Source organism: Chaetodon auriga, chromosome 7, assembly GCF_051107435.1.
Source record: "Chaetodon auriga isolate fChaAug3 chromosome 7, fChaAug3.hap1, whole genome shotgun sequence".
NCBI lineage: Eukaryota > Metazoa > Chordata > Actinopteri > Chaetodontiformes > Chaetodontidae > Chaetodon > Chaetodon auriga.
The window spans coordinates 24,345,895-24,364,325 of NC_135080.1; the positions used below are offsets into that span (position 1 = coordinate 24,345,895).

The 18,431-nt window shown below is 46.1% G+C and overlaps 1 protein-coding gene across 5 annotated transcripts in view; it reads left to right on the plus strand.

Annotated features, from left to right (window-relative positions):
* The window catches only part of phldb1b (pleckstrin homology-like domain, family B, member 1b), a 100,260-nt gene that overhangs the window by 66,238 nt on the left and 15,591 nt on the right, over positions 1-18,431 (plus strand). For 3 of the 5 annotated variants that reach the window (XM_076736026.1, XM_076736028.1, XM_076736030.1), the window contains 8 exons: positions 10,669-10,986; positions 12,168-12,314; positions 12,495-12,632; positions 14,382-14,510; positions 16,405-16,560; positions 16,981-17,091; positions 17,217-17,306; positions 17,722-17,856. In XM_076736026.1, coding sequence (XP_076592141.1) covers positions 10,669-10,986; positions 12,168-12,314; positions 12,495-12,632; positions 14,382-14,510; positions 16,405-16,560; positions 16,981-17,091; positions 17,217-17,306; positions 17,722-17,856 — 1,224 coding nt within the window. The remainder of the gene's footprint in view (positions 1-10,668; positions 10,987-12,167; positions 12,315-12,494; positions 12,633-14,381; positions 14,511-16,404; positions 16,561-16,980; positions 17,092-17,216; positions 17,307-17,721; positions 17,857-18,431) is intronic. The other 2 variants (XM_076736027.1, XM_076736029.1) reach the window with 1 other exon arrangement.

The window sequence follows — 18,431 nt, forward strand, 5'->3', positions numbered from 1 at the left end:
GGACTGTTAGCTGCTGGGATTTCACTAATGAACACACAGTTCAGCGTTAAAGTCCATTTGAAAACTTTATTTGGTTTAGCTGTTTAATTGAGCAGATCTGAAGTGAGTCAGTGAGTGCTCAGTTTCCGTGGCAACCAGCACGCCAGAATTCACTAATCTAATAATACTTCAACCCCAGTTATGCTGAAGCGGGATAAACACGTTTAATCCAATTTGAAATAATGTATGTTGAACGTAAGACATTTGTTATATCTTACTGTGATATGTGATGTGAAGCATCTGGGGGAGTACAGGAAAAGAAAAAATCCCTTTTCTCTGCCCAAAGACCTTGAGCATCTCAGAATTATCTTAGACTGAGAGAAGGAAGGGAAGTAGAAGAGACAGACTGGTACAGACGGCAGAGAATTAGACAGATTAAATATGAATTGAACAGTAGATGGAAAGTGCTTCTTTGGATTGCACGCCGATGGCTACAGCCGCGGCCATGCTAAAGTGTTGGCGTGCCTCTTTGACCTAAGCAGACTCTCATGCGACGTACTCGTATGTATATACGTATCCTGATGAGTGTTTTAGTTTAGCAGGGGGCTTTCATAGGAGACTTTTCTACCCCATCAAGAGAAAATTAACACTGGAAGCTTGTACATTTTCACATGAGAAGCAAAACATCAGTCTGAAAAATCAGCTGCGGGCAGGAATCAACACCCATGTTTCGGTCAAATGACATGAAAAACTCCTCTAACAGCATCTAATTCAGCTTCATTCAGTTGTCCTCCGGGGCCTGGAGGTAAGCCCTCTCTAATGACCAGTCTGCAGGGAGGACTGTTTTCCTGCGTCCATCTGATCCAAGCTGTCCAGCCTGGCACTGCTCTCTCCACATGGCCGTCTGTCTGACTGACACGCTGTCTTGGCAAACACACTTGGCATTTGAACTGAGTCGCAGCGTGCTTCGCCTGTGGCGGACACACACACACACACACACACACACACACACGCCGTTCTTCTGTCCACCAAAGATGACCTCATCTTTGCTCTGCTGTGAGTAAAGATTGCACCATTGGTTTTAATTAGCCGACCATAGGCTGCCCTGTCACCTTTATGAACATATTGGATCAGACTGACGTGTCTACTTTGAGGAGGCGTAAAGTGACTTTTTCTTCATCCTATAGAGTGAAATCCTCCTTCGTGCAAAGCATTTCAGCTGCTATGAGAGCTAGAAAGCTTCCCTCTGAGCCCAGAATAGCAAATGACAAAGAAGCCGGAATCCCACTTTGTCAATTGCTATTTTTGAGTGGAGTTTTTGAGTTCATTTTGACACTCTGTCTTTGTGAAGAACTCCTGTTTGATTTCCCCTCTCATTAGCTGGCATGACTTGAATGTGTGGTGATGGCTGGGAAGGGGCGGACTCAGCCAGAGTCCTGCGGAGAAGCAGATCTGTTGTTGCAGTCCCGACCGGTTGCTGCTGGAGGTCGGTGAAGGTCACAGATTGCTTAATGCATCTTTGATAAAGGCCTACATGAGGCTTTTTCAAGTCTCTTTGGGCTCAAGTCAGATTTTTTTGTGGAGTTGCCCTTGAAATATCAAGGATGGAGCTTCAAAATATTTCGCCTGAGGCAGAGATTTGATTTAGTGGCAATTTAAAGGGAAGTCAAACTCATAGGGCAGACTGCCACCAACAACCTGAGCCAGGCTGCCCTGTCTCCTCTGTCGTTCTCCCCCCCCACCCTCTCCTGGCTCTCTTTGTTTCTCCTCTGCTCTGCCATTTTCCAGCCCAGCAGGGTGTCACAAATGTCCACTGTACGTGACACAGAGAAAAGGCTTTCCTGCGTGGTTGGAATCTTTGCTCCTGTCCACAAGGATCAGCAGACCAAATATACCCTCACGCCACCGAACAGAACACCATGTGTGTGTACCACCATCTTACAGGGCACAACCAAATATGTCCAGCAGCTAGTGCGGGACACCAAACCTGCCCACCTAGACTGCCAAATATATCCTGCACCTACACTGATACAGAGTGCTGGATAAACCCACTGACAGCGGGTGGAGCTTCATGCTGAAGGGGAGTTTTTGCACAATTGTACATAGTTTTCTGTACTTTACTGGACAGGAAAAAAGTAGCTTATGTTTAGACTGCAGGATCAACCTGCCCATTTGCATGTTTGTGTCAGTGGTTGAAAACATCATGAGGCAGATTACTGTGATTTTTACTGTTTGTGGTTGGAAACTAAACAGCTCCAGCAGATAAGACAGTTGAGCAGAGTCTTGATCTGGGACAGCGATAAATCCGTTTCTCTGCCCGTCCAAAGGAAAGCTGCAGTAATCCAGTCTTGAGATGGCACCGACACATGTGCCTGGTGTGGATTTTCTCCACTGAAAACAAGTGCCAGATTAGGAGGCATCATGTCACTTGATGCATTGGCTGCTTTTATTCCCTCCATAATATTGAATTGATGGTCAGAGAATAGACAGCAGAGGAGGCAGCGTGAAGCTTCAGCTGGATCATATGCTGTTAGAAGTCTGTTCGAACTGCAGCCATACAGTCTGCTGTTTTGTGACCTCGCCACTAGAGGGGGTCATCTAACTGCTCAGTACCACAGCTGAAATTCACCCCATTACAACTAACAGCTACATAGGCAATCAGGCTGAAAGTTAATAAAAAGAAATGAACCAAAAACCATTAGAAACACCTTTCAGCATACTCTCCACTCCATACATGTGTTTCATCACACACCAGTTTCCTTCATTTCCTGTAAATGTGCACTAAGTTCCTAAAATTCTTAACAATATCACGACATTTGTCTCGGTAATACAAAGAGAATGCATAAATACACGAGTGGGAATCAGTACTCACAGCGACAGTAGCAAATAAATCCTGCAGTGCAGAGACTTGATGTTTCTTGTAAGCCACTACTAACAAACCCACATCACCCAGCCTGCTCCATTATACTAATTCCTCTCCCTTTAAAGACCTCAACGTATCTACATGTTAGGCACACTGCTTAAGTGTTTAGTCAGCAGCTTAGATAAATTGGTCCCTTATTGCTGCTGTCCAAATAAATTTCAAACCCTCAGCTAAAACGTTACCAGGGAAAGCACCACCCTTTTCAGGTCTGTGTTTATGTGCTTCTCCTTGATGAGAAATGCATGACAACCCCACCTCACAGGGCTGCCCTTATCTGCTGCGTTATTCAACAGTCAAAAGAGAAATAATTACAAGCAGTCAGATTATGTGCAAATATGCTGACTCAAACTTAAGGCTCAGAAGTACTAATGCATGTTTCAAGCCAGTTATCTCCACCTGCAAGTTTTCTGCTTTTAACAGCTGAAACCAAAGTCATTATGGCCTGGATTAAATTCATCAGCCTATTTCAGGTAAGCCCAGCCAGTGCACACAGTGCACACAGTGCACACAGTGCAGCGTTTGTCTAAAGTTAGCCCCTTTGCTTTTCTTAGAACCAACCAGCAAGCCTCCTCCCACTCGAGGAAGTCCCTAAACATAAAGATCTCTGACCCCGCCCCCGTTCACAGAGTCCTCACCACCTCTCACAAGACCTGAGTTGGGGGTGGAGGGGGAGTCGGGGGGGTAGGTTGCTTTCCATTTGTCCCAAAGTAGCACAGCCAGTTGTGAAATCACATTACAGTACAGGAGGAGTCGTGTAGAAGCACAGGGAGCAGCTACATCTTCCAGTCCTGTTACAGCGTAGACAGATCCTGAGTGTGTGTGTGTGTGTGTGTGTGTGTGTCTCTGTGTGTGTGTGTCATGGACCGGTATCGTGTGCTGGGTGGCAGCAGGACTGTACCGGCGCTGAGACGAGGTCTGAGCAGGGAGCAGGCCATGGTGTATCTGCTCACTTTGGCTAAAGAGAAGCCGGTCCTTCTCAACAGCGTGGCAGCGCTCATGAAGGTAACCAATGCCGCTGCTAATATTAACGACGCTCTGCTACTCCGCTCTCTGACCGGATTGAAATAGACAGCGGATGTTCCTGTGATGCGGTCGTTGGTTTGGGTTTGGATAATGTATGTCCTGTTTGGCGAGGCCTGTCGTCTTCATGTGATGCTGTGGTTAAGCTCTCTGCTGGCTCACTCGTTAACAAGGGGAGCTTTCAGGCCCGCAGACTGCTTTTCTACATGGGGGATTTTACGAGTCGAGCTTGAGAAATATGTTACGCGTGTTTACAGGCAGGTAGAAACTTGCTGTGTATGTGCACTCAGGAGCGACATAACCAAGGGATTCAGTAGAATCCTCCAACAGGAAATAAATGAGAAAACAGTCAATGAAATGACCTCTAAAAGCGACATTGCGCCTCATTAAGTACAGAACTAGCATAGAAATAACATGGAGGAGAAGCTGTTGCTGCTGTGGGGTTTAGTCAGTATCATATTCTCGTCAAGCCTCAAAACTGTATTAAAAACGATATGACAGAAATAGGATTTCTCAGGAAGCTCATATATTGAGCTGATTCCAGAGAGAGCTGAAGAGGTCACCACGTCACGCTGTGGGGCCGGCCTCACCGACAGAAGACTGGCATGTGGTGATGATGATGATGATGATGATGATGATGATGATGATGGATAACAGAGTTTGTTTATGAGGGAAGATGGAGGATTATTGATGTTTGGGAAACAGAGGACGAGATTAGATAGAAAGGAGAAACTTAACGCTGCCAACAAATGGACTCTGAGAATGTCAAAATAACATGTATAAAACTCCATCATAAAACTCAGCATATTGCATGGAGAAAAACCTCGTTAGGGATCATCAGGAACTTTCTAATGGTAGTCACAATCGTCACGGAGCTCCTTGCACAGTAACCTGTGCGTTGAGCTCCAGACGGCTGTGTGCAGCCTGCAGTGTGACAGCTGGCTGACTGTGTGCTGCTGTTTGCTTTGGCTGCTATGCTCTGTAAATCTCCTCTGGCTAAACACTCCCACGTGGATATACAGTGCAGCAGTTCACTACTGTACCAGCCAGCTGCTATTGACTTATAGTTTTTGGGGGTTATTGAAATTTAATCTCCTAATTTCATATGCGCAGCAAATTGTTAAACTTAACAAAGCTGATGCAACTGCCCGCAGATCTTGCAGACTTGGTCTTATCTCTATCCTACAACAATAATCAAGCCATAAGCCTGCTTATTATCAGCAGCGGTGTTTGGAGAATGCTAAAATGCGACTCCCATCTAGCCTTTAATCACTGTATCTTGTCTTTGATGTTCTCATCTCTATGCTGGTAGTGTTTGACATGATAACTGGAATCCAGGCCTCACTTAGAGAGATGCCTCCGGGGCTTGGATCCCAGTTGAAGCGGAGGCCTCGGCGGTTTAAATGCCAGCCGCCCCCACCGGGAGCAACTACTCCATAGTTTCATTTTAAGATCAGTGCCGGTGACATCAACATGGAGGGCCACCAGCTTATTGTTGAGAGAGGTTTTGCTGCCGCTGGAGAGCCTCCTTGTCCTCTTCCCCCTGCCTGGCTTTGATGCTTATGTGTTCCACAGGGGGAGGAAAAATAGCAGCAGCAGAAAATAAGATAGGAGCATCTCTTGTTCGGATCATCTGTTTGTTCCTCCTCTGGGACCTGAACACGATGAACCCTCCAAGGATCAGAGTCTGATCATGAATGGGGTTTGTTTTGCAGCCTGTTACGGAGCGCTCGCAGATATGATGTAGAGAATAAGGCTTTGTTGAACTTCCCCGGTTTAGTCTCGAAAACACGGCGCGCGTGAGATTCGTGTTTACGCCTGTGACGTCGGTGAACATGGCGAAGAAGAAAACGTCTGCACACTGAAGTAACTGCTCTGATCAAAGGTGCACAGACGGGGAATGGCCCCGGGGTGCTTGGGGAGGAGGAGGGAGTAACATTAAAGGGCATGCGAGAAAACAGGAGACACTGACTCTCAGGGGAGAGAGGAAGACATGAGGAAGAGACGCTGACTGCTGGGAGGATGAAAATACGCAAAGTGAAGAGTAACATGAGGGGACCATGCTGACTAAATCAAGAAACACTGACTGAGTGAGATGTAGGATGTCACATTAGAAGACAGTCGGCAGTTCATATAAGAAGGAATGGATGGGAGTGTTCCTAATTGCTGCCTTTTATTGTGCTAGAAAATGTGTTTAACCAAACAACATCACTGCGTCCATTAAAATACTACAAAGAGAAGACAGCAGTTGACTAAACAATGCTGCTTAATGAGTTTAAAGCTACGTTGTGTAACTTCTCAAAGATGAAATAGCACAATCTTCTTCTTCCAAGTTAAATGTTGAATTCAGAAGCAATTAAAGGCACCCTTGCTCTGTTAAATACACTCTGGGGTTTACACACGGCAGCCTTGCTTGGTCTGGTATGACCAGTGTCTTCTTTTGCCTAATGTTAGCCCATGTCTGTTGACTTTTTGACTCCTCTCTGCGTGTGCTACTGTTCCACTGTGTTGGAGTATGTCACAAATGAAAATTTCAATGCTTTTTTCACAACAGTAAAACAACAAGTAAGCCCGTTGTATCCCACCAGGAGACATGTTTGTTGTTTGCAGTTTGTGGTCTCCTTCCTCTCGCTCTAAGTTCAGTTATGTAATTGTATTTACAGCAACGTTCTCAGACTGAACGCATGGAGGATGTATCTTGCACACAACAAATGAAAGAATTTATGGTTAAAACAGGCTAGAAAATTGAGTTTGTTTTTTTTGTATGCAAAATTTGAGCTTTAAAATTTCACATCTGGAAAGATGTGCAGAACGATGGAACTTCTTTAAAGGGACTGTCCTCAGAGAATCTTTGAAATAAAGATAAATTCAATGCGCCATTGTCCTGTAACTGCCACGAATGGCCTTAAAATGCTGTCAGTAGGGCATTCTTATGAGCAGCATTAGTGTCCGCTGAGAATTTGCATTAGTTTGCGTGTCAGTGTTACCACTGTTGTTGTTTATGTCTGTCATATGTTGTCTGCTGTGACCTGTACGACCAATTTCGTAAACCCCACCTCAACAACACTTGGAATTGCTAAACGTTGAAAGGCACATCATCATCATCATCAGCTGCAGCTTCCACCTCAAAGGTCCCAGCTGTCTCGAGCCACCCACTAGGTGAGACGTGGAGGCCTGTGGAATGTGTGAACGGGTGTCTGGGGGTGGATGCAGGCTGGAGCATGGAGCGCTCTGGGAGCGAGGCATTCCTCCACAAACTCTCGGTTGTCTGGAAGTTTCACCCCCTCCCTTCTCACAGAGTGCGGAGGACTTTGACCCTGCATGAAGGCTTTCTGTAAAACCTCACATGTATGGGATTTACAGGAGCTGTACACTCGCCTCATGTGACCTACATACTTTAAAGTTTTATTGCTGTATTTTTTCAAGTTGACTACTAGGAACAGTTAGTCTTGGAGCAGTTTTTCTTTGTTAATTGGTTCTGCTGTATACAGGAAAGCACAGAGTCAGTCGGGGCTGTTTAAGGTCTGCACAGAGAGCTGACATGAGTGATGAATCATGGGAGGAAAGTTGATGTCTGTGTTCACAGATGGTTATTAAACATGACTTCAGTGTATGACTACACTGCTTTGGAGGAGGTGTTTAGCAAACACGGCTTAATGTGTTTGTGTGCCTCACATTGTTGGTGGTTTCACACTTGGTGCTTGGCTTTTCTCTGTGTGCTCACAGAGGCTGTTTCTGCTCCTAACAGATACACATCTGCTTCCTTTGGATGAAAACAATGCATGTCAGGATAAGGTGGGATAGGACGGCCTCCAAACAGTGGAAACCCACGTGCATCCAGGCTTAAACACATTACAGAGTGCAATAAAAGTGTGTGGTAGTTGGTAGTTTTATATTGAAGTTTCAAATTCTGCTTTTGTGACAGCATTCGTTGCTGTGGAGCTCTGTCACCATCACCCTCTGTGGACGGGGGTGTTGTTATGGTGCTGTCACGGAGGGGGGGGTTGTTACTGGCTTTAAAAGGCCAGTATTTGTTCATCTGTCTTTTCACCAAGTTGTCTTGGCTTCAGTGTGTGCCTCATTTCAAGGCTGGAGCTGTTGGCTTCTCACACTGTCCACCATGAGAGTGAGTAAACCCATATTTTCATTCTTTATTCCAGCCGAGAAGCTCATGAAATGATGACTCCAGATTTCAGGTTAATGGGTGGGAAACTTTTTTAATAGACTCATCATGAAGAAAGAGAAGCTATTTGCAATATTTGGGGAAATATTTGTTTTTAATTCACCAGGAAGAACCAAAAAGGCCTATATTTGCAGAGCCTCATTGAACTATTGTGGAATTATGTTGTTCAAGCCAAAACTCTGAGTATTTCCAACTGGGACATGGAAGCTTGGCACCTAGTAAAAAGGTCTGGATTAACATACTGACGTGTTGTGTACCACCTTGTTCCCTCCAGCCAGCACTCGGAGTCCTAAGGGACCTGCTAATGATATCTACAGAGAGACCTACAGACTCAGAAACGAAAGGATTTTAGCGCCTCTGGGAGTGACAACCTCAAAACATAAAAACTCCTCTGGCATTTAAAAGACACGTGAGAAAACAGAAAAGACGGGATTCACGCATATCCGTCAACGCGCAGTTGATTAGGAGCATAATTTTAGCACAGTTTGCACGTCAGGTGTCAAATTTGATGCTGCGTCAAGTTGATTTATGTCGAGGCCAAACGCGTTTAACGGTGTGAAATCTGTCTGTGATCCTGCTCCTCATCCATCACACAGGCTCGCTAGCTTAAAGGCTGTCTGGAAATCAAATGAGACAATAACAGCGCTGGCTCTCAATCAGCTTTCTTAACAACAGCGAGACAGGCGTCAGAACGCTGAGTGGTCTAATCCGAGTGTGCGTTCAAGCAGATGCTGAGTGGGAGGACTCATGAGTAGTCGTAGACTTGCCAGTAAATGTTTGAAGTTCCACTGTTTTCTCGTGAATACACAGCACTGTTCCACCGCCCAAAGGGGTCTTTAACCCACCCACTCAGTTAAAAAGCTAACCAGTCCCAGATTACAGGTTACAGCCAGCGGCGGGGCTGCAGCTCCTAATCATGCAGATGCTCCCTCAGTGGGAAAACCGCGCTCACTGCAGTCTGAGGGAGAAAACACACCGGGGCATTTAGAAGTGGGTGAGAGCGATTTCGTCTGCCAAGTGTTCCTACACGAAAAAGAAACGGCCTGAACTGGATCATAAGAGCGTAAAGTAACAGTGCTCCTCTGGCTGCAGACCCCCACCCTCTTTTAACAAGCAACACATTCACTGTTGTTATGTGGAGCAGAGCCTTTGAACGCGCCACATAAATCTAGCAAGTGCACCTTGAGTTTGGGGGGCTGGGGGCTATTTTGCTTTATTTTGTTTTGTTTTTTGGTCAAACTGCTGTTTCTGAAGTCAGAACGAGCTTTCATGCTCAGCAGCGGAGGTTTTACTACATTACATAGAAGCCCACACAAACTTCGCTCCCATCAGTCACTTCATCATGCTCTTTCAAACATTAGCTTTTGTTTTCATGCTGATACAAATGTCCTTTTCATGCATTTTGAATGTTACTGTTGAAGTCAGTGTTGGTCTGAGCAGCTTTAAGGCTGACGGTGCGGTGTCGCTCTGCAGAGACGCTGTGTCTGCAGCAGAGGGGTACGGCAGCTGACGTTTACAGTTCAGAGGTCACCCCGTTGGCCTGGTCTGCCGGGGCTCCCGTAGGTGGGCTGACCCCTCTCATAGTGACAGCTGGACAACCAGTCACAGAGTCTGACTCCCATGCAGCACCCGGGGGAGAGGGCAGCGTGGGCTGCTGTGTTGTTTCAGGGGTGAGAGAAGTCATGACAAACTCCATGTCTGCTCTCACTGAAACTGAGGCTGGGTGGAAAATATGTCCTGCAGATTGATGTTACTGTTAATGTGCTTATTAACGAGTCGTTGTGTTCATGTGGGGATTCCTTCCACACTGCTGGGCAACCTGGAACACCTGCAGTTCACTTCACCTTTCTGTTGCACGGCAGTGGAATCGTTCCGTAATGTGTTTTGAATTAGTCAGGCCATGCGAGTGGAGCATAAGGTTTGTCAAGCTGATCCACTATAACATAATTTAATATCTGTTTCAGGAAAAATATCACCTCCCAGGACATTCAGTGCAAAGATCTCTGGTGGTATTTATATAGAAGCTGATGTATTGAATAGTAGTCAGTCTGTCTTGGTTACTGGATTTCAGCTCCGATGGGATATTTGGGAGACGGCAGCTGTGCCTCTTTCTTTTTGAGTGATATAGTTTGTTTTCTATATTTTATCTTTCTTATATTTTTATGTTTTGAGCCAGTCAGCATCAGGCCTGCTCTCTGAGCTGGCCATCTTCAGATTGTTATCAACCCCAGCAACCAGCACTCAGACAGGAAATGAGGGAGGCAGGGACATATTCCTGACCATGGCTGGATGTAATCTGATGTGACTGTGCATTAACATATCAAATAATATATCAAATATAAAACCAATATTTGCCCTTTATTATGATTTTTATTATCTTAGATTGGGTAGCTTAGCAGCCTTTGGGTCTCCTCACATATACCATATTTACTCCTGTACAGCTGACACTGTGTTTTAGACCCAAACTCTGTTGCTACATTTAAGGAGCCAAAAGGAAGAGGTGAAAAAAGAGAGATCGATCAAACCCTAATCTGATGTCCCTCTTTGGTTGTGTTTCTCACAGGAGAGACAGCGACTAGAGACCATCCTGAACCTCTGTGCTGAATACAACAAAGGAGAGAGCACCGGCCTGGAGCCCCCGGGTTCAGGGAGGACAGGTTTCCCTGGGGGTCTGTCCGATGGCCTGGGCCGGAGACCGTCCATGGAGAATGTCCTAGGAGGGACGCCGTCCTCAGCCACGCTCCGCCTGCTGCAGAGGCAGAGAGAGAGCGACGAGGAGAACTTGAAGGAGGAGTGTAGTAGTACAGAGAGCACTCATCAGGAGGTGAGGACATCTCCTGCTCCCAGCACAGCATCCGCACTGCACAATGGAGACAGACAGGTCAGAGGGAAAGCTTATTTCCCAACAAAGACGCTCTCTGCATGCCACTGTGGAACCAGCATGTGCAAACGATGCGCTCGGCTTTGCTAAACAGGGGCTCCTAAAGTGTGGTTCAGGGGATTCCACGGGATCCTGCAGACAGGCGAAGTACCACCCATAGTATACTCTCATATCTGAGTACACTGTATGCTTTATATACTTGGTGAAAATCTAATCCAGGAATCTTTGCATGAAATATTCGTCCTAAGATCTCTTTGACAGAACAAACTTCTCAAGATCAACACAGATTTTTTCACATCCCATTAGAGCACCCTGCTGTTTGGACACAATGCATTACACTATGTCGCCATCTGAAGGATCTCCTGTTAATAACTTCACCACTGGGCTCTTAGAGTGTCCTCTGCTCTCACTCTTTATGTCATCTGCTTTCACTCATTTGTAGACATTCAGAGTGCAGTGTTCGATCCAAACTGGTGTAAAGTACTTCGGCACATTTGCATCCTAAACTAAACAATCCTAAACTTCTTCTCATATTGACTCCTTACATAAAATCCAATCAAACTGGGTGACGTTTGGAGATATGTGTGTTTGTTTGGAGCTGCTGTTGTGGCTGCATGTGATGTGAACATCATGCATGTTATGTAATGTGGAACTCATACATCTTATATATCAGTGACCCTGCATGAGCAGAAAAACAAAAAGCATGACGAGTGAAGATGAAGGTGTAGTGCAATAATGTCTGAAGACATTAAGGTGCATGACTCGACAGTGCATTTACCGTCCTAAATTCTCATTTACTTGCTTGTTGGGCTGTTTGTGGGCGGGCTGCAGGCTGCCTTCTTAGTTATGGGAATTCTGTTTTTACATTAGCTCCTGTGTGATTCTCATTTACCAATCTGTTCCCTCGTTTCTTCTGTCTCTCTGTTTGTTGTGACAAGAATGGGTTTCTTAATGCCAGCATTTCTGCATTTAAGCTGCCAATAGACTGGCCTTTATTGTGCCATTATCCAGTCATTTTGGAATCGGCTTGAATTAATCATTTTCGTAACAAAAGAGAATTTTGTTTCTTGTAGGCTGGAAATCCACTGAAACTGCATGTAGACTGTGAGACACAATGTTTGTACATCCGTCTCTCCCTTCCTACCCTGTACCCTGACCTCCTGTGTTCCCCGTCCCTGCAGCATGAGGACTCATCCGGTTCAGGCAGCGCAGGTCGTCTGGAGCTGGGCTACCTGGAAGACGAACGGGTTCGCGTTCTTGCTCGTATCGATGAGCTCAAAACCCGGCTGATGGAGCTGGAGCAACAGCTACAGGAGTCCAAACAAGAGGTAGAGTACAGCACATTTTAACTGAACTAAAACTTCAATATAGAAGAGACAAAGTGCCCACGGCTGAATGCACTCCATGGTCACAGCATCATTGCTGTGTGGTCCTGTTCCTCTGAGCAGGCCTGGAGCCCAGGCTGATATCTCACCGCTGACTCTGTGTGACTTTGTCTGGTCTTCCAGGCGGAGATGGAGCGAGCCTTGCTGCAGGGCGAGAGGCAGGCGGAGCTCGACCAGATAGAGGCTGAAACGGACATCATCGCTCAGCTGCAGCACAAGGTGGACGAGCTGGAGAGCGCCATCCAGAGGGAGAAGGACAAGGTACAGAGAGCAGAGGATAAATGCTTTATTTGAATCCAGCAAACTCCTTCAAGTATACAGGATTCAAATATTTGCTGAGGTTATGTACATTCTTTGACACTTAGAAAAGAGAGCAAACACACACATACACTCACTGCCTGTGCTTTTACAGTCTCCTAAACTGTCTTCTCTCATCTCGTACGTTCCCTGCTGGTTCATCACTGTCGGTGTCCTCACATGAGTCAGCATTCCTGTCTGTACCGGCATCTTTGACTTGTAGAACTGAATGTATTACACAGACAGAATTCAAAGCATCTCAAGGGCTCAATGAAGGATTGGATCCTCGGGTATTCTCTCATGCATGTTTTCACCTTAGCCGTTCACTCTCATCTGTTGACTCCGCTAACTAACGATGTCTATTAACCTCTAATCCTTCCTCTGCTTCTTCAGCACTCACAGTTTCTAGATCTCTGATCCACTGTGCTTGCCCCTTTCTTCTGTGTCTGCATGACAGACCCCGTGGGCCAGGAAAGCTGCCCTCCGTTGGCTGTTTGAGCGTCTGTAGACTCTGGTTCTGTAGTGCACGGATTCCGCAAGAGACTTTGAATAAGGTGTTCTGGTAGTGGACGGTTCAAACTGCGAGCATGCTCTCTGTAGCGGTTTTATGGGGATTCCTTTTCCTTTTCACCTACACACACCACATGTTAACTGCAGCAATGTAGAACTTTTGTTTGTTAAAAGGTTCTGTCTGTGTCTCCTGTGAGGGTTCCACGGGGTTCCCAGCCAGATGTAAATGTGTCATTCATGATTGTTTGAGTCAGTAAACCCAGATTGAAACCTTTGATCCGATATCTCAGTGTCGCCCCACTCCTACACCATAAATCTTGGAATTAGTTATCGTATGTGGGAATGTTTCACATGAAATTGGATCAGCATTTGACTCAGAAAACCCAGAAGTTAGGAGATTCTCCCTGAACCTGCGTGCCGCTACTGGCTGTAAGATTTTTGGCATTATGGTATAAGAATGAATCAGCGTTGTCTCAGAACTACTCAAAGCTTCACACGATGTGCTCTGAAGCTACCTTTTACTTTAGAGTGTCAGTGCTGCTGGTAGTCCTCAAAGACCTCTCAGCCTATTCAGTTTCACACATCAAAATGAAGAGGCGTAATGTGACATACTGACGCCAGCCAAGCGCCAACACAGCCAATGACAGCGAAGTTAGTTATTGATTGATTCCTGGCCTTGAAACTGGAGCAACACCTAAGAGAAATGAAGTTCCTGAGACACCACTGTGGGATTAGCATTGTTCAGGATTCTTACAAGTGAGTTTCCAAATGTTCTGGGGCCAATAAGTGTCAAGATTTATGGGGCAATTTTCCTCTCACTTTATTGATGTTTTATTTGTGGGTATTGGTTCATTCAGAACATTTACAGCCAATAGTCATCAGTGACACACAGAGTGATTTTAGCAAGTCCTCAGATCCATTACTTCAGTCTAAATGAATTGATTTGTATTAGTGAAATGTGACAGTTGGAATGAGCTTTTCCGGCTGTTTTCAGACCGTGAGTCGTCTGTGAATCCCAACAATTCAGCACCTGCTTTCTGTGCCCTGCCAAGCCCTAAAAATCTGTCACGCCGTGTTTGTTGCTAACACCTTACGGCTTTTTTTATTTGCATGGCGTGGATTTTGAGCAGTGTGTTTCTCTCTCTCTCTTTCTCTCCCCTCGTCCATCCATTCTGTGTGTGGGTGTGTGTTGTGTCTTTCTAGGAGAGGGCTAATGTTGAGGCAGAGCGCCGGGCCCTGCAGAGCCTCCAGGAGGGCTACGCTGAGTTGAAGAACCAGCTTCATAACTGTCCCGAGTCCCTGCGGGAACAGTTGCAGGAACAGCTCAAAAGGGTGGGTCGTCAGTGAAACAGAAGCACCTAGACCACCCCCCACCCCCCCCCACCTATGGACTTCAGTTTGCAGTAGCATGCCCTGTTGAAACTATAAAACCTGACCCAGTCCATCACCACACACACATCTTTGGCAGCGATTGTTTGGGTCAATAATCAGCCTAAAAGGCAGAGAACTAAGGCATTGCATCTCTTACATAGTTTGCCGGGCTGAAGGGCAGCACGCTGTATGTGCCAGCACTTAGCACATGCCATCACACACAGTGCTGCCACCTTTAACCCTTTAGCAGGGGCCCACTACATATGGTGTACTGACACACACACACACACACACACACACACGTACGCACACACTCCTTCACAGTCCTCTCAGTGCCCCTCACAGACAGGCTGTTGCCACAAGCCGCAGGAATTTTCCCTCCTCCTCGTCACACCTACATGCTACTGAAACCCTCAGGTCAACATAGGAGCACACAAAAGGCTCCCGGTCAGTTCAGCTGCTGGCGATGCATTTTGGTCAAACGTGCGTCATGTGATCCGGTCGCGCTGCACTGCATGTGTGAATCTGATCTGCATCTCTTCTGTGACTTGTCATGGCTCGCCTATGATGTGTAACTGCTCACTAATCAATTAACATAGGCCTGACTAGATCATCCTCTGTCTTCTTCGCTCTCATCCTGTGACTTCTCTCATGGAAATTAATGTTGTTGTTTGGTTTACCACTTAAGACAGAAAAAAAGATGAATAATTCTGCCCAGTTGGAATGAATAGCGTAGGCTGCATTTATCTGTTGACAGTGATGCTCCGTGTGCAGAATCTGACACTTTGATTCAGTCTAGCTCTATCTAAGAGTCTTTATTTTCTTCATTCATTTGGCGAAGAGAGAACCAAAGTATGAGATACTATTTGATGAGCAGGGTGGGACTTCAGGCCCAGTCTGCACAGCTGAGGCACGCTTCAATCTGGAATAACGTCTAAACACAGAACAAAAGTTGCTCCCAAAGTGTTTGACTTTTGTCTGACAGTTTGAATTCTTTGTCCCTGTTTTGACCACTTAGCTAAAATGAGTCATTTTCATTTCAGACTGCATGTCAGTGAATTGACATTGCAGGCTGTCGGGTCCTTCAGAAGAGCTGCTTAAGAGCCTTCAGACTCAAACACTCGTCTCCCTTCTGCTGCAAAACTGAGCAACTCCACAGTGACATAGCAACAACAGGAAGGACAATGACTGAGATAAAGCTGGAACACACACTAGTATATTCACACCGAAGCCAGCACTGTTTTTATATCACTGCTTTGAGCACAGACACATTGATACATGTATTTTGTAATAAAGATTTTCCACAGATTATAGATTGTGATAACTTCATTAGTCAATATTGTAGCTGTACAGTAGCAGTAGGTGTTTATTCTTTAGCATTTTAAGTAGAAGAGTGGAGTGCAAGCGATGGAGGAGAGAATCAAATGGCATCAAGTTAAAGAAAACTGCAGACTTTCCTGCCCAGAATAGTTTTGTTAATGTAAATGACACTTCCTTACCTCCTGTGTACTACAGTACACACGCACACACACACACACACACACATACACACACACACACACACACACACACACACCAGTGGCTGTGCTGCAGTAAAAGCATGTTCTTCACAGCTGTCTGCTTAACTTAGCACGGTGTGCTTTTAGTTGACCCCACAAAAAATGGGCTTCATCCATGCTGAGAAAATGTTTTTAACTATTTCAAATGTAAAATTCAAGAGGTCTTCGCTTTGCTGTCAGCAGCTACGCTAGTCTGAGAATAGTGGATGGCTTTGAAACGAGCAGTGTGTAGTATAATACAGTGTGTTTTTCTGTTCGTGATGTAACCGCTGATGTTGTCTGTGGGCCTCCATCAGGATGGAGAAGCACTGGAAGCAGGAACCAAAAAGTTTGAGGACCTGGAGTTTCAGCAGCTGGAGAGAGAAAGCAGCCTGGAGGAGGAAAGAGAAACCATCAGCCAGCAGCTGCTGCAGGAGAGAGCAGAGTACCACAGCAGCGTGGCCAAGAGGAAGGTGAGGAAACACTGACAGGCTGCGCACCATCTGCAATTCAACGCTGCTCTGAGGATGCTTTCAACAATATGGGCTTTTTGTGTTCGAGCTAAAGCAGCCAATGGCAAATATATCACTATGTAAACAATGTGGAGCTTACACAGAGCACTCACACACCAGGCAGAGAGGCAGTGGCCAAACAAGCTTCAACCATCTGGAGACACTTTGCTCGGGTTCTTGCTGCAGAGTCAGAGCAGGAATTGAATATTTCTTCTCAACATGTCTGTTATTTACTGCAACAAAATGCCAGCACAGACATTTGGCGTTGCCACATGGCACTTTTAAAGCCTGTGTGGTATTTAGAAAGCCATACAACACCTTCCATGCTTATTGTCTTGGCTGCCACTGGAGATTGAACTCTTTCTTTGTTGCCTCATTTAGGAAAAGGTGTCCGCTCTGGAGAACCAGGCCAACCAGCTCGGCCTGCAGGCATCCCAGGAGTGTGAGCGGCTGGCCAAAGACAGGACCCTCACGCTGCAAATGCTCCAGAAGGTACTCACACTGTGACTGCACTGAATCATTTCCTCCAGACTGGGGACTTTGAAGGGACAGTACAGCTACAGGTTATTGCAGTGCTCTAAAAGTGAGCATGTTGCTAACGTGTTTGTATGTTCCAGGAGAAGGAGAGGCTGTCGGCCCTGGAGAAGAGATACCACAGCCTGACGGGGGGAAAGAGCTTCCCCAAGTCCTCCACTGCGATGAGAGAGGTGAGAGAACGGCCGAACCTGTCTGTGTATGCAGCGAACACTCACACTTAAACACTCTGACAGCACAAGGGAGCTTTGCTGACTCAGCCCATCCCTTTAACTGCAGCGATGTGTTGGTGTGTAATCTCAGATCTAACGGTTCAGCACACCTGCTGTAATCAGACTAATCGATTTCTGGTGGTTATGTGTTTATAATGTGGAGCTGTTGATGATCAGTGTGTCGAGCGAAATAATTGTAATGGTCCTTCCATTAGTTGACAGTGTTTAAGACATTGGACAACTCTGTCTGAAGCAGAGGGAGAGCAAAGAGACACATCACCTGTTTGACACGTTCGCTTGAACTTTAACTTGTATGTAGTGTCCCATTCGTTTTCTGTGGGCATTAAAAACACTTATTCCCGAATTGTTAAAACAGGAAGCGCTCCATATCAGCGAGGCAGACCTGTTGTTGGAGGATGTCCACTCCTCCCAGCATTCCCTCTGTCGAGCCTCTCCTTCCTACTTACATCCCTCCCCTCCCTGTCAGTTGTACCCCAGCAGCCCCACGGAGGTAACCGGACTAATGATCCCTGCATGAAGCCCGCTGCTCCCCCTCTGCTGTCTGTGCCACTCACCCCAGAGGTCACCCATTGTACTGTTAGTGTCGTGGTCACACCTCCACTCTAATTGCACCTGTGACTTACTGCGCCTGGCTGGGTTGAAAATAGTTTACAACCACTGTATTAAAAGCCAGCGCAGTAGCTTTCAGTTCAAGTTTTGTTTTGTCTTTTCTGGGCCCAGAGATGTAGTGGAAGACACGTTAAAGCCCCATAAAATCCAATGTCTTCTATGAGCAACCAGTGTCAATCGGAGCAGCATACATCAGTGCTTTTTAGAGGTTGTTTGTACCTCGTTATCAATTCGAGGTCATCATCTTCTCATTCACCACTACATCACTGGTTGTTGTAACAGCCCACAAAGGTACCTGTGTGTGTGTCGTCCTGTGTGCCAGCCGGTTGTGATGCACTTCCTGTCACTCGGTGTGTTCCTGTTTGTCCGTCGTCACATGCACCTTATAGCTGTAACAACAGCACGTGGACAGCCAGGTGTCTTTTTTTTCCTCAACACGTAACCTCTCCTGGCTCT